The 22,062-nt window shown below is 41.8% G+C and overlaps 1 protein-coding gene across 4 annotated transcripts in view; it reads left to right on the top strand.

The window, feature by feature from the left end:
- Positions 1 to 22,062, top strand: part of col16a1 (collagen, type XVI, alpha 1) — a 111,071-nt gene that overhangs the window by 27,869 nt on the left and 61,140 nt on the right. For all 4 annotated transcript variants that reach the window (XM_072675940.1, XM_072675941.1, XM_072675942.1 and 1 more), the window contains exons 5-8: positions 3,370 to 3,493; positions 3,872 to 4,153; positions 5,530 to 5,610; positions 8,589 to 8,663. In XM_072675940.1, the coding sequence (XP_072532041.1) occupies positions 3,370 to 3,493; positions 3,872 to 4,153; positions 5,530 to 5,610; positions 8,589 to 8,663 (562 nt within the window). The remainder of the gene's footprint in view (positions 1 to 3,369; positions 3,494 to 3,871; positions 4,154 to 5,529; positions 5,611 to 8,588; positions 8,664 to 22,062) is intronic.

Genomic DNA, 22,062 nt, shown 5'->3' with positions numbered 1-22,062 from the left:
GCCCGACCAATGCCACAGCATCCTGCTGGGTCTAGGAACGAACTCTTGTCACATAACATTCATTTTACAATTCTTAATATGAAATGATTTTTCTGGAAAATATAAGGGAATCTTTGAAATTATATGTATGTGAAAAATAGCAAAAATTGAGATATAAGGTTTTCACTCTTTTAGTTTTTTTTTTTTAATTAAAGTTCCAGTCTTGATAAATAAGAAATTGAAACTTGTGTGGACAGGCAAAATGTCAGTTATTCCTACACTTGTGAGGACATGTGGTCCCCATAAGTATAGTAGTACACAGTACACATACAATACACACATGCACACACATAAAACTATCAGGATGCCCCTCAGTCATTATGAGTTTTCCAGTGCCCCAGGTGGTTTTCCTATTTGAAACCAGAGCGCTCTCTCTGGCACTGTCTTGCTCTCTCTCGCGCTCTCTTCCTGCTTGTCTTCCTTCCAGAGGCCTGGGAGAGTCTATACTCAGAATTCACAATGACATACCTGTTTATTTTACACAGGATGCAGCCTGCCTGCCTTAATACACTTCTCCTTTTTCTTCTTCTCCCCCATCCTTTCTCTCTCCCTCTCTCTCCACAGGTCTTTGTCTTTTCCTCTGGGTGTCTCTCTCTCTCTCTCTCTCTCTCTCTCTCTCTCTCTCTGTCTCTCTTTGCAAGATGCAACCTGCATTAATACACCTTTTCTTATGCTCTGCTTTTTCCTCTCCATTGCTTTTCCCTCTCTGTTCAGCCTTCTACATGTCTCTCTCTCTCTCTTTGTTTCTTTCCCTCCCCCTTTTTTTTGTATGTCTTCTGGCCTATAGAGTGAGTCATTCGTGAACTCAGACTAAGGTCTGTGATAGAAACACCTACGCGCTGTCTTTTGTCTCCGGCTCTACTACGCCATGTGTTGAAGTGTGTGTGAAGGTATATGTGAAAGAGCGCGAGAGTGCATGAAAAGGTAATCGTTTGAGTGATTAACATTTAACTCTACACTTTATAATAAACCTCTCTCTTCTCCCTGTCTCTCTGTCTCGGATTCTCTCTGCCGCTGTCGCGCTCTCTCTACATGTGTTTAGACGAGGGCCCCTAGGTTGGCAGCTGCTCTGTTATTTCCTCGGATTCTCTCCGTCTGTTGTAAATCACTGTCATACTTGTCTGTTGTAAAGAGATGAACCAGCTGCTTTATTACTCTCTGTGTGTGCATGAGTGTGCATAAGTGTGTGTGTGTGTGTGTGTTTGTGTCTATGCTTTCTCTCACCCCATGACCCATATAGAGCATTAGAGTGCAGTACAAGAGAGACAGAAAGAGCATGTTTGCAATGGTAAACACATTCTCACAGTTTGCCTGCCCTTGACCCATTGAGAAGCAGCCAAACGCTGGATCCAGAGAGGGCTTGGGATGGGAATAGAGATGAGGTCGGCTGAACTGCATTTCTTATGAAAATCAGTGTCAGGGGTTATCCTCTTCTCTCCAAACAGAGAGGAACCCCTGCTGCTCACCACCCACCCCATTACTCTCACCTCACCACCTGTGTGTGTGTATGTGTTGATGTTGTTGCTGTGCCTGTGTGTGTACATGTGCACCACCCGTCAAAAGTTTGGAAAAAGCCAGGCATTTCAGAATGGTTTTCTTCCATTTCCTGCAACTTCACATGTTAAAGGGGCATTAGTCAACATTCAAGAAACACGGCCTCCGGTGGTTAAGAGGCAGTGAGCGCACCAGTACTGGAGTTTAATGTTTTTTTCTAAATGTTATTTCTGACCATGAACACATACAAAGCACATCTCTAAAATATTTTATTCATAGAGACTTATCATCTATCGTTTAATGCTACCCACGTACTCTACACATTTTTCTTGGTATAGCAGTGCTGTTTGCCCAGAGCATTCATCAAACTTCCTTGTCTGAGGGGTGTGATAGTGGTAGAATTGTACCCTGAGATGTGGTGCCACCCACTACAGCATTTAGCATCTTTATAGTAAAATTATGAACCTGTAAACACTCAGAATTCGTCTGGTAACGATTAGCTGCTGTTGTCAGAGTAATTGAGTGTAATCACTGTTCCATAGTTTGTTGTAAAGAGCTCCCATGGATTTATCAGTCACTGCCTGTGTTAGTTAGTTAGCCTCGTTAGCTGAAGCTGACCAGCATTACATATATTTCTCTGGAGGAGGTTGACCCAAAGCTTTAGTGTCCTCAGATCTCTAGGGGATCGAGATTTAAATACTTGATTCGGATGTTATGTTATGTAAAGTCTGTCACCCAGTGTTAACTCTTGTTTTTAGCGTTTCTTCTTGTACAAATGGAGTAATGGGGTGTGAGGAGATGGAGGTGGAGTAGTGGAGTGCTGAAAAGTGCATCCTTCAGACTGACAGGAGATCAGTGTAAACACTGTCAATGAACAGGTTTTTTTCAGGCACGTAATACACATGTGCTGATTCCATTGCTAAAATATGAATTGAATTTATTGTGCAACTTTAAAGACTAACCATCTTTAGCCAAAGCCCACACAGTTTATATCCACTGCACTGATCAGAACAGCCTGCCAGTTTGCTAATATTGCTGAAGGTTGTTCTGACATTGCTATCTTACACCCTGCCAACAGTCTATTTTTTTAACACCTTCTGCCTGCGTTGTTTAAATATCAATGCTGCTTGCGAATGTATCTATGTTGATGGGTGTGGTGGTCTCGAAATGAGGTGTGTTCAGGTTAATTTCTTGCATATTGCTAACTTGGCAATGGAAAACACAGGTGTGCCACGGACTGAAAACAACCTAGGCAGACGTTCATTGCTATCTTGGCAGTGAATTGTCAACACAGGCGTGTGCCCAACATGCGTACACCCTGCATGTTATGCACACAGACATGCAGCAGTGCACAAACCCATAGCGCATTTACATCAACAATAAACATAATCCAAAATAAAATAACACTATTGTAGAGGTGAGGCACCCCACAGCAAGCCTTCCCAGACAGTGTGCGATGCGCCATTGAAATAGCAATCCGACAAAGTCAGAATGCACCTGGCCCTTAAAAGGGAATGGCAAGTGAATGGCAAATGGCTAGTTTGCTAGCCCCAAGCTAACACCAGGGCAGCCAAATATCACACATACTGACTCACTGTGGGACTCACACAGTCGACTCAGTTGGATCTCACGCAGTTAGTTGGATGTAGTATTTTTGCTTATTTTATTTCCTTTTATTTTTTCCCGGCCTGTTGCGCTCAGTTCACACAAGCACCAAAATCTCTGATGATAGGCAGAAGTCTGGCTTAAAATGTATACAAAAACAAGAAGGCAAGGTGTCAGTGTGTGTAACTGTGTCACTGCAGACTAATCAAACTTCTTCAATTCTTTCCATAGCGAAGTGTTTCCACATGGTCTGCCAGAGGAGTTCACCCTGGTCTTCACCATGCTGTTGAAGAAGAAGAGTCTGAGGGATAACATCTATCTTTTCCAGATATCTGATGAGCAAGGGTATCCTCAGGTACAGCCTTGGATCATGAAGTCTTTTCTCTCTTCTCAAGCAGCTCTTTTCTTTCTGCTTCACACGTTATTTGAGACCCATTTCTTTCCCTAATGGCACAGAAACAGGTTACGGGTTACATGGGCCATTGTTTCTCCCAGCGTTCACTACAGATTCGTAAAAGGAGTCTTTCATTAAACTTCATCGTTTGAACTGAGACGTAACTAGTGTTCATTTATTGCCTCGCCGATAATAAGAAGTTAAAGACTACCTCTCTGGAACTAATGAGCTGGCACTGATTTCCTTTGCTGTAGTTCAGTCCATCTCATTCCGAAGGTGGAAATAAAGCCGAAGGAATGAAGCTCCTTCTTTTTCTTTCTCCCTCTCTCCCTGCTGCAGCTGTCACTGGACCTGAATGGCCCAGAGGGTACGCTGGCCTTGCGCATAGGTTCCAAGGATGCAGATTCCTCGTCCGCGGGGTGTGTGTTTAACGGGGAAGGTGTGGAATCTTTGCTGGACCTGCGCTGGCATAAAGTGGCCCTGAGTGTGCAGAAGAGAGCAGCCTCCCTGCATGTGGACTGCAGCTCCATTGAGACCAAGCCCCTGGAGCCTTGGGGTCATATCACTTCCGCTGGACACACGCTGCTGGTCATGAGGGCCAGCGATGCCGCACCCGTGGAGGTTAGTGCCAGATGCACAAAGGCCTGGAACTGAGAATATTAATGGGATGAACTTTGTGTGTGTGTATGTGTGTGTGTGTTTGTGTCAGCTAAACAACTGAAGAGTCTACAGCAGCATCCTTTCTTTCCGCTTCTAATTGTGTAGAACATTGCAAATACTGTACTCAGAGTGGTTGATTCCTGTGCGCTGGCTACCTGCAGGCTGAGCCCAGGGCTTTCTGTCTGTAAGGGATGTGTGCATATGTGTGTGTGCGTGTTGTCTGAGGAAAAAACCTGCAGGAGGATGACCACAGGCACTAGTCCACAGGGCAAATGTTAGCAGCTCTCTAAGAGCATGATGAAATGAGACCCTGTGCCTAAGAGGCTGCCATAACGAGCTGGAGCCATTACTTATTCATCAATTCTTCAACCCAAGCACTTAGTTGAGTGATGAGTGAAGTGGTCATATGTAAAACAGCACCAAGCTGCCTTCAAAGCTCTCTCACTCAAGCACTTAAAGGAATGCTTCGACAAGAAAATAAAAAATAAAAAAATCTAATTTACACAATTTTCCTCTTAGCCCGGATCTAGTCAGTCAGCCAAGGCTTGTTTAACGCATTTAAACCGTTTGCCTTGTTAGTAATAGAATACGACACAAACAATACAAAGCAATAGACTTGGACACTGTCAATATTTTGAGTGACATATACTTTCTTTACTTGTTAGCTATGCTGGCTCTGTAGCGCCAGTGCAAAACTAAAGAAGCAAACTTCTTGTCAATGCCAGGTTTAAACAGGCTCTTGCATTCCATCATTGACAGGAGTCCATCAGTCCTGTAGGAATTATACAAGTCTCTTTAGATTCCAGTGGTTCCTGTCCTTTCCGGCATACTTTTTCATGAACTTTGTCCTTTGCATTCATAAAGAACACAGCATTGTCGCTCCCACATTCCAGAATGACAGCTAGGTAGTACATTGGTCCAAATCTGTATGTGACACTGGGACACTTTCACTGACCAGCTAGATTATCAGACCCCAATCCCAGTTCTCAATCTGCAACAGGAAATGACATGCTGAAATTGGTGAACAAGAACTCCAGCTGAAATGAACATCCAGTTAATTGAAAAAATGATCTAAAATTGTAGAAATGCTTGCATGGCAGGTGTGAGGCTATTGCTCAGGAAAGCAGGGTGAGTAACCTAGTGTTAAAGAAAAAAATGATGAATGATGAGATTACTCTATTCAGGTGTAAATTATGTAGATTATGCATGTTGGATTCAAGGACATTCAGTGCATTATGTTTCCAGGGTACTACAGTTACACCTGTGCTATGAAAATAGAGAGATTTTTAGAGAGAGAGGGCGGTGTGTGAAATACTGTTTGTTGTTTTCTCTGTCAGATGGACATTCAGCAGATGATGGTGTATTGTGACCCCGCTCTGGCCATCCAGGAGGCTTGCTGTGAAATCCCTGGTGCTCGGGTAAGAGGCTTCAAAACCAGCTGAGCCTAACACAAGATAAAATACCACAGCCAGGGATATTCTAAGGGATTTCAAAAGGTTTTCCATTTCTGCAAGTTTCACCCATGTTTGGGAGGTGATTTCTTTCTGAATGTTAGAGTGAACATTTACTGGGAAAATTATGAAGGTTCTTCAGTTTCAGTGATAATTTTGACCACATATGAACATATTCAAATGAACGGTAATGAGTGATGACACAGGCAGCACACATGTATTGCTGAACACATGTATTGCTGAAGTCAAGCACTTGTAACCTTTTTTATAGCACTGTAAGCCTATTACCTGCATGATATATTTAGTAAATCTGCCCAGATTATTTTAGAATGGCCACCTAAATATGCAAATTAGCAGTTTCAAATGGTTTGTCTTTTAAAGCAACATTATGCAGAATTTTTACCCTACAGTAGCAGTTTCAGAATCTCCTTGTAATAGAGAGAATAGCCATCATTGCTACTCCAGGCTTGGCACACTGTTAGCATGTAACTTTTCAGCATGTAAGTGTGTCCTTTAGGGGTGGCTCAAAGCACAAATTATACTTCCTGACTGTAGGGGGAGCCTAGGAGCAACAAATACCTATTTACGCATAATGCTGCTTTAACTTTGTGAGGGTTGTCCTTCAAAAGTCTGAAATGCTGCCATACTGTATACTTCTTCCAAGGCATAGTTATAGCTAACCTAGTTTACCAACCACTCCAGCTCAGGTTTAGCTTCTTTTACCAGGTAAAACAGCTGTTGCGGTTGATTTCCAATACCGATCTTGTATAGCTCCACCATAGTACAGTTAGCAGTTTTCCTGCCCAGAGTGGCAATGACAGAGATGCCATTCTCCCTACTATAAGGCAATGGAGCATCAGATGATTTTAAAGTTATTTTAAAGTAGCTGCATAATGTTGCTTTAATCACAACCCTTGTCATCATGTTTATTGCAGCTCTGCTAGAATATAAAAATAAATGTATTATTTCCCATATTTATAATTCCTTATTAAAATGTAATCCTTATACATTTTAGTAAGCTTCTATCTTCTGTCTTATCATGTTATTGTAATGCACACGACTGACCAGAAAAAATCACTACTCGATTTGAAGAATCTAAGCTGACTTGACAAATGAGTTGTCTTGACGAATTTCATGGGGCAACCCCTAATATTCTTGCTATGTGCATACTATAAAGTTACCATAGCAACCAAAGCAACACTATAATGCCCTGACTGATAAATGAAACTATGCTAGGCTCTATTATAGGTGTACCTGGAGGTACTTTAGCTTGCTTGTGTCTTGGAATGGAGCATACTGTGTTTTCACCTGGCATAATAGCACTGTGGTGCTATTATGCCAGGTGTTTGTTGTGTTATCAGTCTCTTTCATGGAAATACATTTTCACAGCTACAGTATATTCATATTGACCTTTTTTATGCAGCTTTAAAATGTTGGCGTAAAATCCTTTTGACGAGTGGATGAAAATGCAGCTAATGCGTCATTTAAACTCCATTTTAGAAGCTTAGTGCGACAATGCAGACAATTTGCCCCCAATATTTCGACAGTTTCGCTTGAGCACACAGCAGCCAAAATTCTCACTCTGAGGATAAGAGAGAAAGCGAGACCACCTTCAGTAGAGGAATGAGTCTCATTATCAATCGGACATGCACAGCGTTGCTGCTGAATTATGCAGTAAGATGAGAATTTGTGGCCTAGCAGCATGTGGGAAGGAATGTAGGCTGATATATATTTTGATTTGGGAGGGGATCTCCAGGGGTCCTCATTTTTCCAGTGTTGCTAGGTGATAAAGCTGGCGTTCAGCACAGCTGGGGAAACAGTAGCGCACACATTAAGACTCCAGCATGGAGTCATGGGGATGCACACCTAGTGTTTTTTTTTTTGTTTTGTTTTTGTTTTTTTATCGAAAGACGTGGATGCAGAAAAGAAAAGTGTCGAAATGTCAAAACATCAGTTTTATAGTTTGAGATGATGATTCAAGCAGTGATCCAACATGGGCCTGGCTTTCATCAGGACGTCCCAGGTGCTGGAACTGGGCTTGGATCGTTGATATTGAAGAGATACCTTTTTCCTGTCTTTTTAAGGCATTGGAATGTGGCGTGTCTTTCTCTTTCTCTCTTTTTCGGAATTGATCAGAGCTCTGGCAAGGTTGAGCTTAGCGAAATGTTCCGCTCTGACACAGCTTCAGACTATCTGAAATGCATCCAGCCACCAAAATAAAGACTAGAATAGTAAAAAAAAAGTGCCCAGGGGAGCTCAGGAGAAAGCCGTATCAGAGAAAGCAAGGCCACAGGAGGAAACACACTGCCAGTTCCACTCTTGGCATTTGGAACTGGGGTGCGCTGTTGGATCGGGAAATATTTTAGAGCTGTTACAAGGCCAAGAATGGTAGTAAGGATAGGGATGTGCCAGGTTTGTGTTTCTGAACATTTAACAGCAACGATTGGCGGTGGTTTTATTTGGGAGGGAATGCTCGAGTATTGCAAATCATGTCACCAAAGCCGTTAGAAGTTTGCGGGGCTTTTTACACAAGACTCCTCTCAGTCAAAGATTTTAATGAGCCCTTTTAATGAGGAAGAAGCTGGCATGTCTTTTCCGTGCGGGGCTGTGTTGGGGCGACGGCTCAGGGCTTCCCGTGAGCGTAGTTCGAAATGGAAACGAGGGGAATACTTGCCTCTGAACAAACGCACCAACGCCGCTGCAGGGACACCAAACAGGTTGCTTTACTGAGCCTCACAAAAGTAAGGAGGAGGTGTCTCAGGTGTGCTGAAGATAGTGGTGAAGAGAGCTAGGGAGGTTTTGAAAGGCCATATGTGTTTTGGATCTTCATCCGAGACAGTTGGTGGCTAGTAGCTAGGTATATCAGCTTTGTGCCTCCTTTCAGATGCTTAGCCATGGATACAGAAGAGTGTGGTCATCTTCTCTTTTTGCTGTGTTCTTCTCAGTGCCCTCCAGATGCCCCCAAGAGTCGCAGAGCGGCTGAGAATCAGGTGGAGTTTGTGCCAAGTCCCTTCAGCCAGGTTGGTGAGCTTCCTGTTAAAAGTTAAGGTTGAAATGTCTTGCAACAATCATCCAATGTCAAAAATCACATGATTCTAGGAAAAGTCTTGGTAACCCAGTCCCATGTTTCTAACACACTTAACACAAAGATGAAGAATGTAAAGGTTCTGAACCAATTAACCAGTTAACATCTAGCATGACTATTAGAAATTATGAACACTTTCATAACACATAATTAATTTCTAAAGCATTGGATACATGGCTATACACTATATACATACAGGACAACCATATTCACAAGTAAAGTAAAGGTGGCATTGAATCACAACATGGCTTAGCATGTATTTAAAGGCAGGTTTGTTGGTCATAGTTCACTGTGCAAGTGTTAGGTTGTGAATATATTATTTTTTCACCTTTTAATAATGATTATTACACATGAATACATGTGTAATACATACATGAGTAATGCATTTATATATACATATTTATAGCTGTGTTTTATATTGCTTCTTAAATGTATTAGAACATGTGATGAAAGAGTTAATAGTTTCCTATGGAGATGGCATACAAGTGTAAGCAAACTCTTGGTACATTTGAAAAAGAAGATGCTACAAAGGGTTCTTTGAATGATGCCATTATTTGTGGAACCATTTTGTAAAAGGTTTTTAAAGGTTCACATATATCTCTACAAATATAGTTTTTTGTGGAACCAAAAAATGGTATAGAGTGTATAAAATATTTACATTGTGTGGAGGAAAAATGTTTCTTCACAATTGCAAACCATTTACAGAATTTAAAGATATCAAATACATCCTTTAAAACGTTCTTATAGGAAACCCAAAAGTGGTTCCTCTCTGGCATTGCAGAAGAAACCCATTTTGACACCTGTGTATTTAAGAGTGTAGTCTGTAGGACTACCTTCATCTCATGTGTCTTAGTGTTTTCTTTGCTTTAACACACCTGATCTAACTTGTCATCTAGTTAACACGCATTCTGCGTTAGAATGAGTTTAAGAGCTGAGAAAATACACCCAAATGTGCATGATAGGCAAACTGTGATTGAACTCTGAACAACTGATTTGACCTAGCGTTTGCTGCCTCAAAGCCCCACCTTTCTAATACACACATGTCCGAACATATCCAGGCGCCTCCTGGGATTAGTAAATTCAACATTACTTGTTGCAGGCCTTGCTGACACAGGTATTTAGTTGTGCACACACAACTTGAAAAATCTCCATAATAAAGCATTGGCAATAGAATGGGATGCTCTGAAGCAGCTGCTCAGCCGCCAAGCGTCAGCTGGAGATGTATAAAACCCTTTAACATTTGGGCTTCAGGCCAGTGGAACCGTGTTTTCTCTGGGGATAGAGCTCAGCTCTATCCATTCGATTTGGGCTGAGTTAGAGTTTATATTCCAGAACTAATGATCCAACTTCAGCACCTGACCTCACTCATGCTTTTGATGCTGAATCCAATCAGATCCTCACAGCAGTGTTCCAGTGTTTCGTTTTTCCATTTCTTTTTTTAGTGTAAAACCCTCCCAGAAGAGTATAGACCGTTACTGCAGCAAAGGGGAGAAACTCCCGTTTAATATAATCGATTTCAGAAAAACCTCTGGAAAAGCAGGTGTCTACAAACCTCTATATGTTTAGGGTACCACACTCCCTATATTATTAGTGTGTTAGGTATTGTGTGTCAAGTTGTAATTATAAAATCATTAACCTGCATCAATAACAGGTGACCTTAAACATTCCCCTGGTTGCTTATAATTGCCTACAAACCATTTTGAGTGCTGAAAAGCAATGGTAATGAAAGGCTGCTAATTAAGCAAAGGTCTGAATGTTTTACACGTGGGTTCTTCTTCTGCCAGAAGGTTTTGATAAAGCCTATGTTTTAAGGATTCCAGCCCACTTCCTCCCAGAGGAAGAGAACAAAGACCTGCATTAGGCTGCATTAGCCTGTGTTCGGATGAAAAGCTTTGGGAGTGCAGATGCTTGTCTCCAAAACAAGGCCCATCTGCGGTCCTGGTCTGATGCTAATGTAGAGCAGCTAGAGTAGATCCTCTGTGAAGCTCCATGTTATTCCTCTTTATATATTTGAGAAGGATGGAAAAAGAAATGGAAGCATCACACTGCACCAATCAAAAGGCATCAATTTTAACTGCATAGTTTCAGGAATGTTGTAATTAATTTGATAAATGAATGAATCATTATAGTAATCAGTTTGCACTCATTGTTTTGTAAAAATCCCAAAACCATTTTTATTGTCAGCTCTACAGCTGTGTCAAAGATCTTTCCGTATTCAGCATGTTTTCCAAAATTAACTGTAGGATTCTAACCACAGCTGATAAGGGAGGTGAGGGAGACATAGTATCAGGATGCAAGTTCAGGTGGGTGATTTTATTATGAAGGCTAGAACCCCAACTCACATTTTCTTGTTTGATTTATTTGTTTGTTTTCTTCTCCCTTAATTTGTTTACTATATTATCTGCAGATTAGGACTCCTGATATCACAAGGGGGGGGGGGCTTCCTATTCTCAGACTCCTGATTGAACTTATGATCTCATGTCTCTTGATAAGCTGGCAGTTAGACAGATGTGCCACTCTAGATCTGTCTTTAAAAATCTTTGTCATTTTAAATTGGCCCGACTTTGCATTTTTTTTTTACAGTAAATATCACCTTTAATGTTCACCAGCACAAAATTGTTCAATTTTGTGCAGATGAACATTAAAGGTGACATTTATGGCAAACAGCAATCCATGTAAAACATAAATAGGAGTTGAGGGGTTTTATTTTAAAGAAGTAACAAGATTTTATACTACTTTTGTATTTTTTATTTATTATATTTATGTTATGTTTTTTATATATAATGTTTATTTTATATGTTTTTATACAAATGGCCAGACGTTTGGAGCTGTAAAGAATAACACTGCCCACACTGAGATTGTTCACAATTTGTCTTATTTTCTTTATCTTTCACTTTTTCACCTCAAAAGTGCTATTCTTGTCACACTATTGGCATAGCTAACCTTACAACAAAAAGGATCTATAAAGGAAACTCTGTCTTGAAGCCCAAGAGCTGTTTATGATCGAAATCCTGAACCTAATCTGCCTTAAGGTGCCATGGTTAAAAGTGATCCACTGTTGCGAGACAGAAAATCTAGGGTTAGATCAAACAAACCATAAAGTTAGCTGGCTAAGTGAGAAACCAGGCTTTGTGGGAGAGCCTAGTTTTTTTTTCTCAATATTGAGATTAACTGGTCCACAGCGGCATGACGATAGCGCTGTACCACACATTGTAGTCGTTCCCCTCTGGCATCAGTGGCCTGTGGAGCACCACTGTTGTGCTGTTGGGAGACACTCACTGTCCATTCTCTATAGACTTTCACTACAGCGACTCTAGAACATTCCATAAAGTAGTAGTTTTCAAGATTTACTCACTGTCATAGCCATATAAGCATAATATAACCACCCCTGGTTTGGTATGAACTCAGCCCAGGACATCACAGATACCATGTGATTTGAGTTTGCTGTAAATAGTAAACAGTTAAATAGTAGCGAGCACACCAGTCAGTTGTAGCAGAGTTCAACACAATTGTCATGTGCAAAGGATGCAATTTGACTGTTGTTCCAAAGAGACATGATATACTGTGTACATTCGAAAGAATGAACACGAAACTCTGCAGTGACTGGGCAGGGATACACAAAAGTCATATGTAACAGATGAATTGGCCTCGGTATGGCACAACCATCTATATGTTGGACCAAGTTCTACCCCAGTAATGCCACAGCCATTCACAGCATAAGCCTACATTTAGCTTTATGCTTACAGGCCGATTGCTTGAGTAGAGATGCTTAAAAATTTATAGATTGAGATGAGCAGAGCTTTTGTATCGGAGCACATTTGGAAGTGCTGAATTGCTAAATCAATCCACCACCCTTCCACCCTCCCCTCCAGCTCTGCTTTTGCCTGTCCTCGTCTGCTCCCACTCACATGGAGTTCAGCTTTTTCATTTCTCCGGCCTTCTCGTTCTCCCTCTGTTGCTTGCTGGTTTTGTCTATTTTGCATTCATAGTGGATTGTTGGTCCTAGCTCATCTCCCTCCGTCTGTTAATGACTTGAGTGTGTGCCCTGTTCCCCACTGCAGTTTGTTTGTCCTCCAGTGGGCCAGCATACACTGCAAACAAAGCTGCGCCCTAACTTGCATGCCTTCCACAAATCTGAGCGAGGCTTCATCTCAGCAGTTCCTGTGACCTTACCAAACTTTCTTCCCTCCCTCTGTTTCTCAGTGTTGCGCACAAGCCGTTGCAGCCAGGCCAACTTTGTTACTTTGTATGCTTGTTGTTTTCTGCCAAAACCCATTCATCAGTCGCTCACAGCAACGGCAATGTGGAAACCAGGTGTAGTAAGTGCTCTAAGACCAACAATTACGGTAGTTTGGATTCTTAAATGATCAGAAGTGCTGTTTTGCAGAAAGTGGTCGTGCGGAATGGTGTTTTGTGCTGTGCTCGTCTCTGAGGAGGGGTATAATTTCGATGAATTTGTTTGCGTGTTTGTATGGGGGGGAAGTGGATTGAAAGTCAGGCCAACTTAAAATGATAAAGTAACTGATCACAGAGTGTTTTTTTAAAGTAAACTCAACTTAGTTTAGTCAAAGTTCTTCAATCTTGCATTTCTAGTTCTGCTTCTCAGTTTGATCAACAACACATTTGAAGCTGAGCAATTTAAAGACATTAGGAAATGAGCTACAGCTGAAATTACCTGAAAATGTTTAGTCTGTTTTTCTCCCCCTCATTTTGTTTACTTATTATTCCTGTCGGTAGGTTCGTACTCCCACTGGCAGGCTCAGCCCTTTGGTGCAAATTGAACATATGATCTCTTCACATTTGATGAGCAGGCAGTTAGACCATAGGGCCACTCAAGACCTGTGAAATGAAACTACATAGAAATACAGTTCTAAGGAAGTTTTCCTTTTTGCTTCTTCTTAGACACAGGTATGACAAAATGGTTTCACAGCTCTAGAGTGGGGCAACTGTCTAACTGCCTGCTTGTAAAAAGACAGGAGGTCTATGTATAAGTTTGAGGTGTAAGTTTGAATCCTGTTGATGCCACAGCCCTCCGTGGTAAGGAGTCTGAGATCAGGATGGCTTTTCCCCGCCATGTTAGATGGGAGGTTCCAACCTAGAGCCCTTCGAGGTTCAAGTACGGCTCGGCTCGACCCGCCATCCCTCAAAATCCGCGGAAGACAAGCATCCAGGCTTTTTTCTGTCCTGGCACCAAAGTGGTGGAACGAGCTTCCCTTGGGTGTCCGAACGGCAGAGTCGCTCGCTGTCTTCAAATGCAGACTGAAGACCCACCTCTTCCGAGAGTACTTGGACGATTAGAGTACTATGGTCACCTTATTGTCTTGTGTTTAGTAGTGTCTAAAGCTTAGAGGTATCCTTTGAATTATTGGTCTATTCTAACTAGCTGAGGTTTTTCTTGGGTAAATAGCAAAGCACTTTGTAAGTCGCTCTGGATAAGAGCGTCTGCTAAATGCCGTAAATGTAAATGTAAATGTAACTTGCAGATGGGAATAAACAGTAAACTAACTGAGGGGAAGGAACACAGCAAAATTATACAGCATTTTGAATCAGTTTCAGCTGCAGCTCATTTACTAATGTTTTTGAGGCTGAGCGTATTATGTGTTGTTGACCAAACTGAGATGCAGAACTTTAAAAAAAATGTGATACTTTTTGACCAAACTTGAAGTTGGACATCCCAAATTTCGAAAAAGGCTGAAAGTAAAAAAGGCCTTTTGGATTCTTATTTTTTTATATAAAAAATCTCTGATCAGATTTACAATAAGGCATAAAGTAAAAAGCAGTACAAAAGTACAAAAACACTCCCTTTAGCAAGGATCACAGCTTGTAACTATTTGTTTTTTGTAGCAGCTAAAAGTACTTCAGTTATTGTTTGGTGAATTGTTGCTGATTCCTCCTAGCAAAGAAAATTGTAGTTCTTTGAGTTTCCTGGGCTGTCTTGCATGCACTGTGTATTTTACATCTATCCAAAAAATTTTTATCATATTTAGGTTGGGGATTGTAAGGGCTGTGGCAAACCACAATACCTACAGCAAGGTTAACAGTACTAAGCTTACTGTGTTTCCTACCTCTTTATATGTCTATAGTTCGTTTTAGTTATCTTAGTTTTAAATAGGTCTCTAGTTCAGTTATGTGAATAGTCTCTTGTATATGTACAACTTATACATTGCTAGGTAGCTAGCGCTCTCAAAGGAAAGTGCCAGACCCCATCTGACAGCTAACAGACACAGGAAGTGAAGAAAGTGCAATCAAACCCCTCTGAGAGAGGCAAGGCCAGTTCAGCTCTCTTGGACTCCACCAGCTGATGGCAAGCATCATGACCCGGGATTCGAACCAGTGATCCTCAGATCATAGTGGCAGTGCTGTAGTCCTCTGACTCACCTTCTTCTTGAGTTGCAGTGCTCATCAACAATGCACAGATCTGATTGGCTGAGTAGTGTCCCATGTGATGGGTCTGTGAGTTTTCTGGACAGCTAAACTTGTGGCGTAAAGGCTAGGGAATTTACACTGGTTCAAATAAACACACTGTCAAAATGTGATGACATAGTTCTCAATAGTGTTCCGGGTTATGGTTCCAGGTCCAGGTCCAGAGAGGACGTCTAGGTCCAGACCCGAGCCACAGTCAGCGCATTAGTGACCTCTGTGCACAAGGGACAACATTCAAGATTAGATTTGATATCATATAGTCCCAGTATACCCACTGCTCAGGACTACACACCACTGTCTCAGCTGCGTCTGTTTTAGCTGCTGCTTTGTTGTAGATGATTTTTTATGTTTTGTTTGTGTGTATCTCATTTCCATTCTTGCTTTTGTGACACAGCTGCCCCTCTTAAAATTCTCCCAGAACAGAGTGAAGTGGATGAGGCAACAGTAATGGGATTATTACCTGGGGTTAGTCACACTGCAGGCTTGTGTTTTCCTGCATATGTGGCAGAGAGAGTGTGTGTGTGTGGTGGGGGGATCATTAGTGGGTTAATAAAGCTGTGTGCTTCTCAGAGAGCTCTCTTCAGCATGGCCTGTCTTTAGCTGCAGTCCCACGTCCGCTGTTTGTTTGGCCTCTTACAGAAACACATTCACACATGCACCTTAATCATTTCCAGAGGGCTTCAGACATGAGCCAAATACACACACACAACACACACACACATTGACACCCCCCCCACACACACACACACACGCTACGTGTGTAGCGTTTCTATTGTGCTCACACATGATGCACAAATCTAATTTCAGCCTCCACAGTTGCGCTCTTTCTCCCTCTCTGTCTTTCCAGTCTCTCTCTCTCTCTCTCTCTCTCCTTTTTTCCTCAGTGGTCCTCTCTCTCTCTCGTCAGGCTCTCTCTCTCTCTTTCTCTCTTTCTTTCAGTCTCCTCAGTCTTTTTTTTACCATATCTCTTTTTTATACTTTCACTGTCTTCAGTCTCTCTTCCTGTCTTCCTGTCTCTGTCTCTCTTTCTCCTACCCTCTTCTCAGCCTCTCTCTTTTGCCCACTCTCTCTCTCTCTCTCTCTCTCTCTCTCTCTCTCTCTCTCTCTCTCTCTCTCTCTCTCTTTCTCCTCAGCCGCCTCAGCCTCTCTCTCTTTTTGTTTTCTGTCTCTTTCAGTCTCTCTCGTCATTTTACTTTACCAGTCTCTCCTTTTCTGTCTATCTCTCAGCCTCTCTCTCTCTCTCTCTCTCTCTCTCTCTCTCTCTCTCTCTCTCGCTCTCTCTCTCAGCTGTAGCTCATGCAGTATCCATTACACAGCAGGCCGTTCAGATCTCTCTCTCTCTCTCTCTCTCTCTCTCTCTCTCTCACACACACACACACAAACACACACACACACACACATACACACACACACACAGAAGCACTCAGAGCCTAATCACTGCGAGAGGTCTTACTCTGTACTCTTTGTGAGTCAGGCTGGCAGTAGTAGTTCAGACGCGTAGTGCTTGTGTGCTGCTCCAAAGCTTTTACTTCTTCTAGTGTGTGTGTCTGTGTGTGTATACATGGCTACTGTTTCTTCTCTTAATCTGTAATGCGCTGTGAGGAGAGGTGGTGGGCGCGCTCAAGCATGGCGAGGGCACGCTTCAGCATGTGCTTTCATGGCTCTCCTTGTTCAGATAATTGCTAATTTTACCGTCCCGCTGATAAAACGTCAACAGCATGGTGATTAATGTTTGACCCCACCAACTGAACCCAGCAATTCTGCAAATTTATACGCCATCCTCAGATTGCAACAAGACCCGCCCGCAATAAAAACACTTCCATTACCACCAAAATGTATATTCCCCCGGCCTTCCTTTCAGGATTTATATGCGTTCAATCTATTCCCGCATCTACATTAATTATGTTTTTTTTCTCTGTGTTTCTTTTGGGAGAAACTGCCTCTTGATGCTGGCCTACAGCAGAGAGCAATCAATTGGAGAGCATAGTTTAGTTAGAAAGTCCCAAAGAGCAGAGTAAGGAGGTGTGTGAGGATGTGCTCATGCATATTCATAGCTTTGGATGTGCGTGTTTGTGCTTGTTTGGGAAACTGTCTGCTATATAAAGCCAGAATAAATAAAGATTTGCAAGGGGTGTAATGGTACAGTCGGTTCTCGCCACAGTTTGGACCACCACATGGTTCAGTACGAGTGCAGTAGAACATGAAAAAGCACCAAAAAGTTACCTTGTTTTTACCTTGCACTTACCTTGATTTTTCCATTCATTATGTTCCACTGAGTGTCGAATTGGCTGACATTCTGTGGTGTGCTAATTAGGCAGTAAAATGTCCAACAACTGTCCAGCAACACCAGCACCGCCTCGCCTGATCCACCGTGATGCTCCCTTTGTCAGCATGATATAGATACACTTGTAACACCCAACCAACCTCATGGGGTCCCACAGCAACCACTTGGAAGCACCTGAGCCACCACATGACACACCATAGCCACTGCCTAGACGTCACTAAACAGCATCACTGTAACCCAGTTGAAATATCATAGCAAAGCACTTAGCAACACCATAACACCCATCTAGCAGCCACTTAGCAATACGATAGAAACTGTCTAGGATACCAAAGCAACTGCCTGGCAACACCATTGCAACCACTGAGCAACCATAACAACTGCCTAGCAACACTTTAGCAGCCACTTAGCAATACGATAGTAACCACCCAGGAAATCATAGCATACTTAGCAAGAACAGATTCAACCTAGTGACCATGTTGCAACACCTATGATACCACAGTAGCCATCCAGCAACTGCTTAGCAACAACCTAGCAACCCATAGACACTGTCTGGAATACCATAGCAATGGCCTAGCAACACTTTAGCATAGCATTTAACATAGCAACGCCACAGTAACCACCCGGCAACACCATTTGAAATGTCATAGCAACCACTTTGCAAAAACATTTTTACCCCAGGGACTACATAGCAACAGCCTAGAAACTTCCCACACATAGGAACCACTGTAGCTGTGCCACCATCCTGCTCCCTAAAGAAATGCACTTTTCTAGTTGTAAAGAATAGGAGAGCTTCTGCTTCTGTTAATGCTGTAGTCTTAGCAAGTTCTAGCTACTACTGTAAAGGATTGGGGGTTAAGGGAAGGTTACGTGCTGGTAATTCAGAAGTAAAAACACTCTGCAGCCGCATCTGTGCCGTATGTCTGTGGTTTGACTTGGAGAACACGCACATGTTCACTTTCTTTGACCCTGTATTGGCTATATTGTAGGATAGCACTCACTGTTGTATGGCACATGGTGTGTGTGTGTATGTGGGGGGGGTGGTTAATGAGTTCCAGGAGTGTGTTTTGGCTGATATAAACCGGGTGCTGCTGCATTAACCTCCTCGACTCATACAGTGGAGCTTCACATTGCCACGGCGGCAGGACTGACATCATCAGTGAGCAGCACAACCGGCCTAAACAAAGCCTAAACAAAGCCGGCTGCATTATTAATGCCTGCATTCCACGCTGCTGCATTTGGAACAGGTCACTGTAATTTTCTTCCGTCTTGTGCATGCCTGGAGCTGTGTGGACAACTTGCCTGCTGTGTGCTTTGTCTCTGTCTGCTGCAGAGTTTGTCTGTGTGTGTGTGTGTGTGTGGGTGTGTTGCTTTACTTGGCCCATTAATGTGGTACTTGGTCCTGCAGGCATGACTGGAGATTAGGGATTGAGCTTTTTTTGGTGCAGTAGTGCAGAGTGTGTCTTACCTGGTTGCTTTCTTGCATATCAAGCCTGGGCCTAAGTGTTTAAGTATAAAGATCCTTATTGGCAGATTGACAGATCCTTTTTAGGACCACTAAATGCATCTTATCATTGTGTGAGAGGACTAATAGGCAGTCGGCTTGACCTCTACCTTAGCAGAAAAGCATTTTATTTATTTACAGATGAACAAAATGAACAGAATGAATATAAACAATATGAAACACTGATGATACTTTATTTCTTCACAGAAAATCTGTGTTTCGATCAGTAAAACACTACTTTATACATCATAGGACGTATAAACTATGACTGTTTTTTATGTGCTATGTGCTTATGTGCTAAAGTTTGTGATTTCCTGCTGGCCGCCTGCAATGTTTCTTCTAAAATAAATGGTACTACTACCAGGTTTGTCCCCTCTATGCTGCAGTAACAAACTCTACTCTTCTCAGGAAAAGATGTTGGAGCATTGCTGAGAGGGGTTCATTGCATTCAGCTACAAGAACACTAGTAGAGTCAAGTACTGATGCTGGATGATTAGTTCTGGATCACCAACACCACTCCAGCTAATCTCAGAAGTATTGTATGGAGCTCCAACCCCTAGAGAATGCAGTTCTATTGCTCTACAGCCCAGTGCCCAGGGGCTTAATACCCCTCTAGCCAGTTGCCTTGGCATGACCTTAGGCTCATGTTTGGCTGCTCCAGAGCATCCCATTCTATTGGCAAAGCCTTTCTATAGAGATTATACAAGATGTATGCATGGCAATTAAATATCTGTTTCAGCAATGGGTACCTACCTGTAAGATGTCTGGATTTATACTTTGGTGTATTTTGTCTACTTTGCATTTACAACCTGTTACTATGAATTATAGTTGCAATCAGATACTAAGAGTTATCTGTTGATTATTTTGCTAATTTGATCAAGCCATCAGAGATGTACTAAATGGTCAAACAGTAGATTAGTCTTAGCCATACAATAATAAATGTAATAAAAAGACAGCTTTCAGGAGACCTTCTCTCTTTCTCTCTGGAAGAGAGACCAGCAAATGAATCTGCATTAACATCATGCAAATAACCATGTAACCATTGCTGTTTTAATGAGAAGAAGAGGAAATCAAGTTTAATCAACAATTAAGTCCTTAGACAAGACATGGGCAATTCTAGTCTTGGAGGGCCGGATTCCTGCACATTTTGGGCTTTTCCTGCCCAAGTACACCTGATCCAACCCACTACTTAATGGCCAGGTTTAGAAGGTTCTTTAAGAGCAGGGAAATCAGCTAACTGTACTGGACTCTGTCCCTCATTACCACTCCTGCCTGAGACGATGTGTGTAGGCCCACACTTGACTCTTATAACTGCATTATCATTATAAACATAAAATCCCTAAGGCCCTAAAATAGAACCTTGTGGAACTCCACAACAGTTATGTTAAAACAAACCATTTCCACATAATTTTTATAATAGTTCCTGCATAAGAATTAATGACTGATTAATAAACCTAAGGTTAATCAAGAACTCCTGTCAACCAAGCATTACATCACTTCATCTTTCAGCAGCACACACTTTTATTTTCGCTCTCTTTATCACATCCTTCCTCTGTGTCTTCTGGTCTAGTTTACTGCTCCTATTCTCTTCCTCTCCTTTTATTTCTTCCCCCAGTTTTTAGGCTTGAAGAGCACTCCTTGTGTTTCGGCTGTTTATCATAGTGATGCAACCCATGGCAATAAGTCTGTCCATGTAACATGGGTGTACATGTGGGGTAAATAACAAACGGCACTGCTTGAGAAAAGCCAGTGTGATAAGGATGACAGAAATACTTATTAGAAAGAGAGATCAGTCCAGCTCAGATTCAAATGAAATTGGCCTATCCCTTCTAAACCCGTAAATGCTAATGCAAGCTTTTGAGAACTGACAACAAATTGGCCTCCAATGTTAGCTTGATTATAAGACCTGAAGGCTATGCTCAATCCCTGACAGTGTGTTCTTTTGTATATATACACAATAAATATCATTGGAAATGAATAACAGCCTATAAGGTTCTAGATTTTTACACTAACCCGTGTATAGAGTTATGCACTACAGTTTCTCATTAGGTTGAATGGGATTTTTGGGATTTTTGCCTGCATTCTGTGAAAGCTTATCAAGTTTTGCATCAGCCTCTACAAATTTCGCCATTTGTAGGCGAAGCATTTATTGGCCAGTTGCACTAGACTGGGTTTTCGAACAAAAAAATCATTTTTAAATGTCCAAGAGAGCATTAAACTGAATACTCTTTGTACCAGTGAAGATAATCCCACCATTAACTGACTTGGGGAAACTGGGCTCTGACTGGTGCTCAGGTTGTGGTCGGTTTTAAAATGTATAATTTTTTGAATATGCAGCAGAGATATGCAATGATTAAGAGCCCTGTAGTAGTACATGATAATGTCGAAATCATAATAAAATCACTATTAGCAGATTATTGGCACTGGACAGATGTTTAGATTTGACACACATATACACCATATGGACAAAAATATTGGGACATCTGCTCATTCATTGTTTCTTCTGAAATCAAGGATTTTTAAAAACAGTTTCTACTGTCCAGGAAAGTCTTTCTACTAGGTTTTGGAGCATTTCTGTGAGGATTTGAGGATTTGCATTCAGTGACAGGAGCATTGGTAAGGTCAGGATGTTAGATGATCACCGCCCCACTACATACCCAGTTCCTCAACTGATCCCCCCCCAAAAAGTGGATGGAGCGCCACCATTTCAGACAACACAGTTCCACTGCTCCACTGCTCAATACTGGGGGGCTTTATACCCTCTAGTAAAATCCTGACATTACGCATGGTGTCAATTGGTTTATTTTCATCAGCTTATCAGTCTTATTCTATTGGCAGTGCTTCTCCACAGGGACTAGACAAAATGTGTGTGTGTGTGTGTGTGTGTGTGTGTGTGTGTATTTGCACATCTTTGTCAGTAGGTGCAACTTTAAGTAAGTAGTTGAATACATTTTTAGAAGGGCTGTCTTCTAAAACAAACATTTAGACATATAGTGTATCAAACTGAAATTTGCTGTCATAACTGCAGTGACATAGAAGTCTATAATATATATGCATTATTATAGTGACACATTTTATTTCTGTTGTAATGTTTATCCAGGTAGATCAAATCCCACTTTCCACATA

The sequence above is a fragment of the Salminus brasiliensis genome, chromosome 3 (assembly GCF_030463535.1).
Source record: "Salminus brasiliensis chromosome 3, fSalBra1.hap2, whole genome shotgun sequence".
Classification (NCBI taxonomy): domain Eukaryota; kingdom Metazoa; phylum Chordata; class Actinopteri; order Characiformes; family Bryconidae; genus Salminus; species Salminus brasiliensis.
The sequence above is the reverse complement of the archived record's forward strand: the minus strand, read 5'-3'. Positions and strand labels throughout refer to the sequence as shown.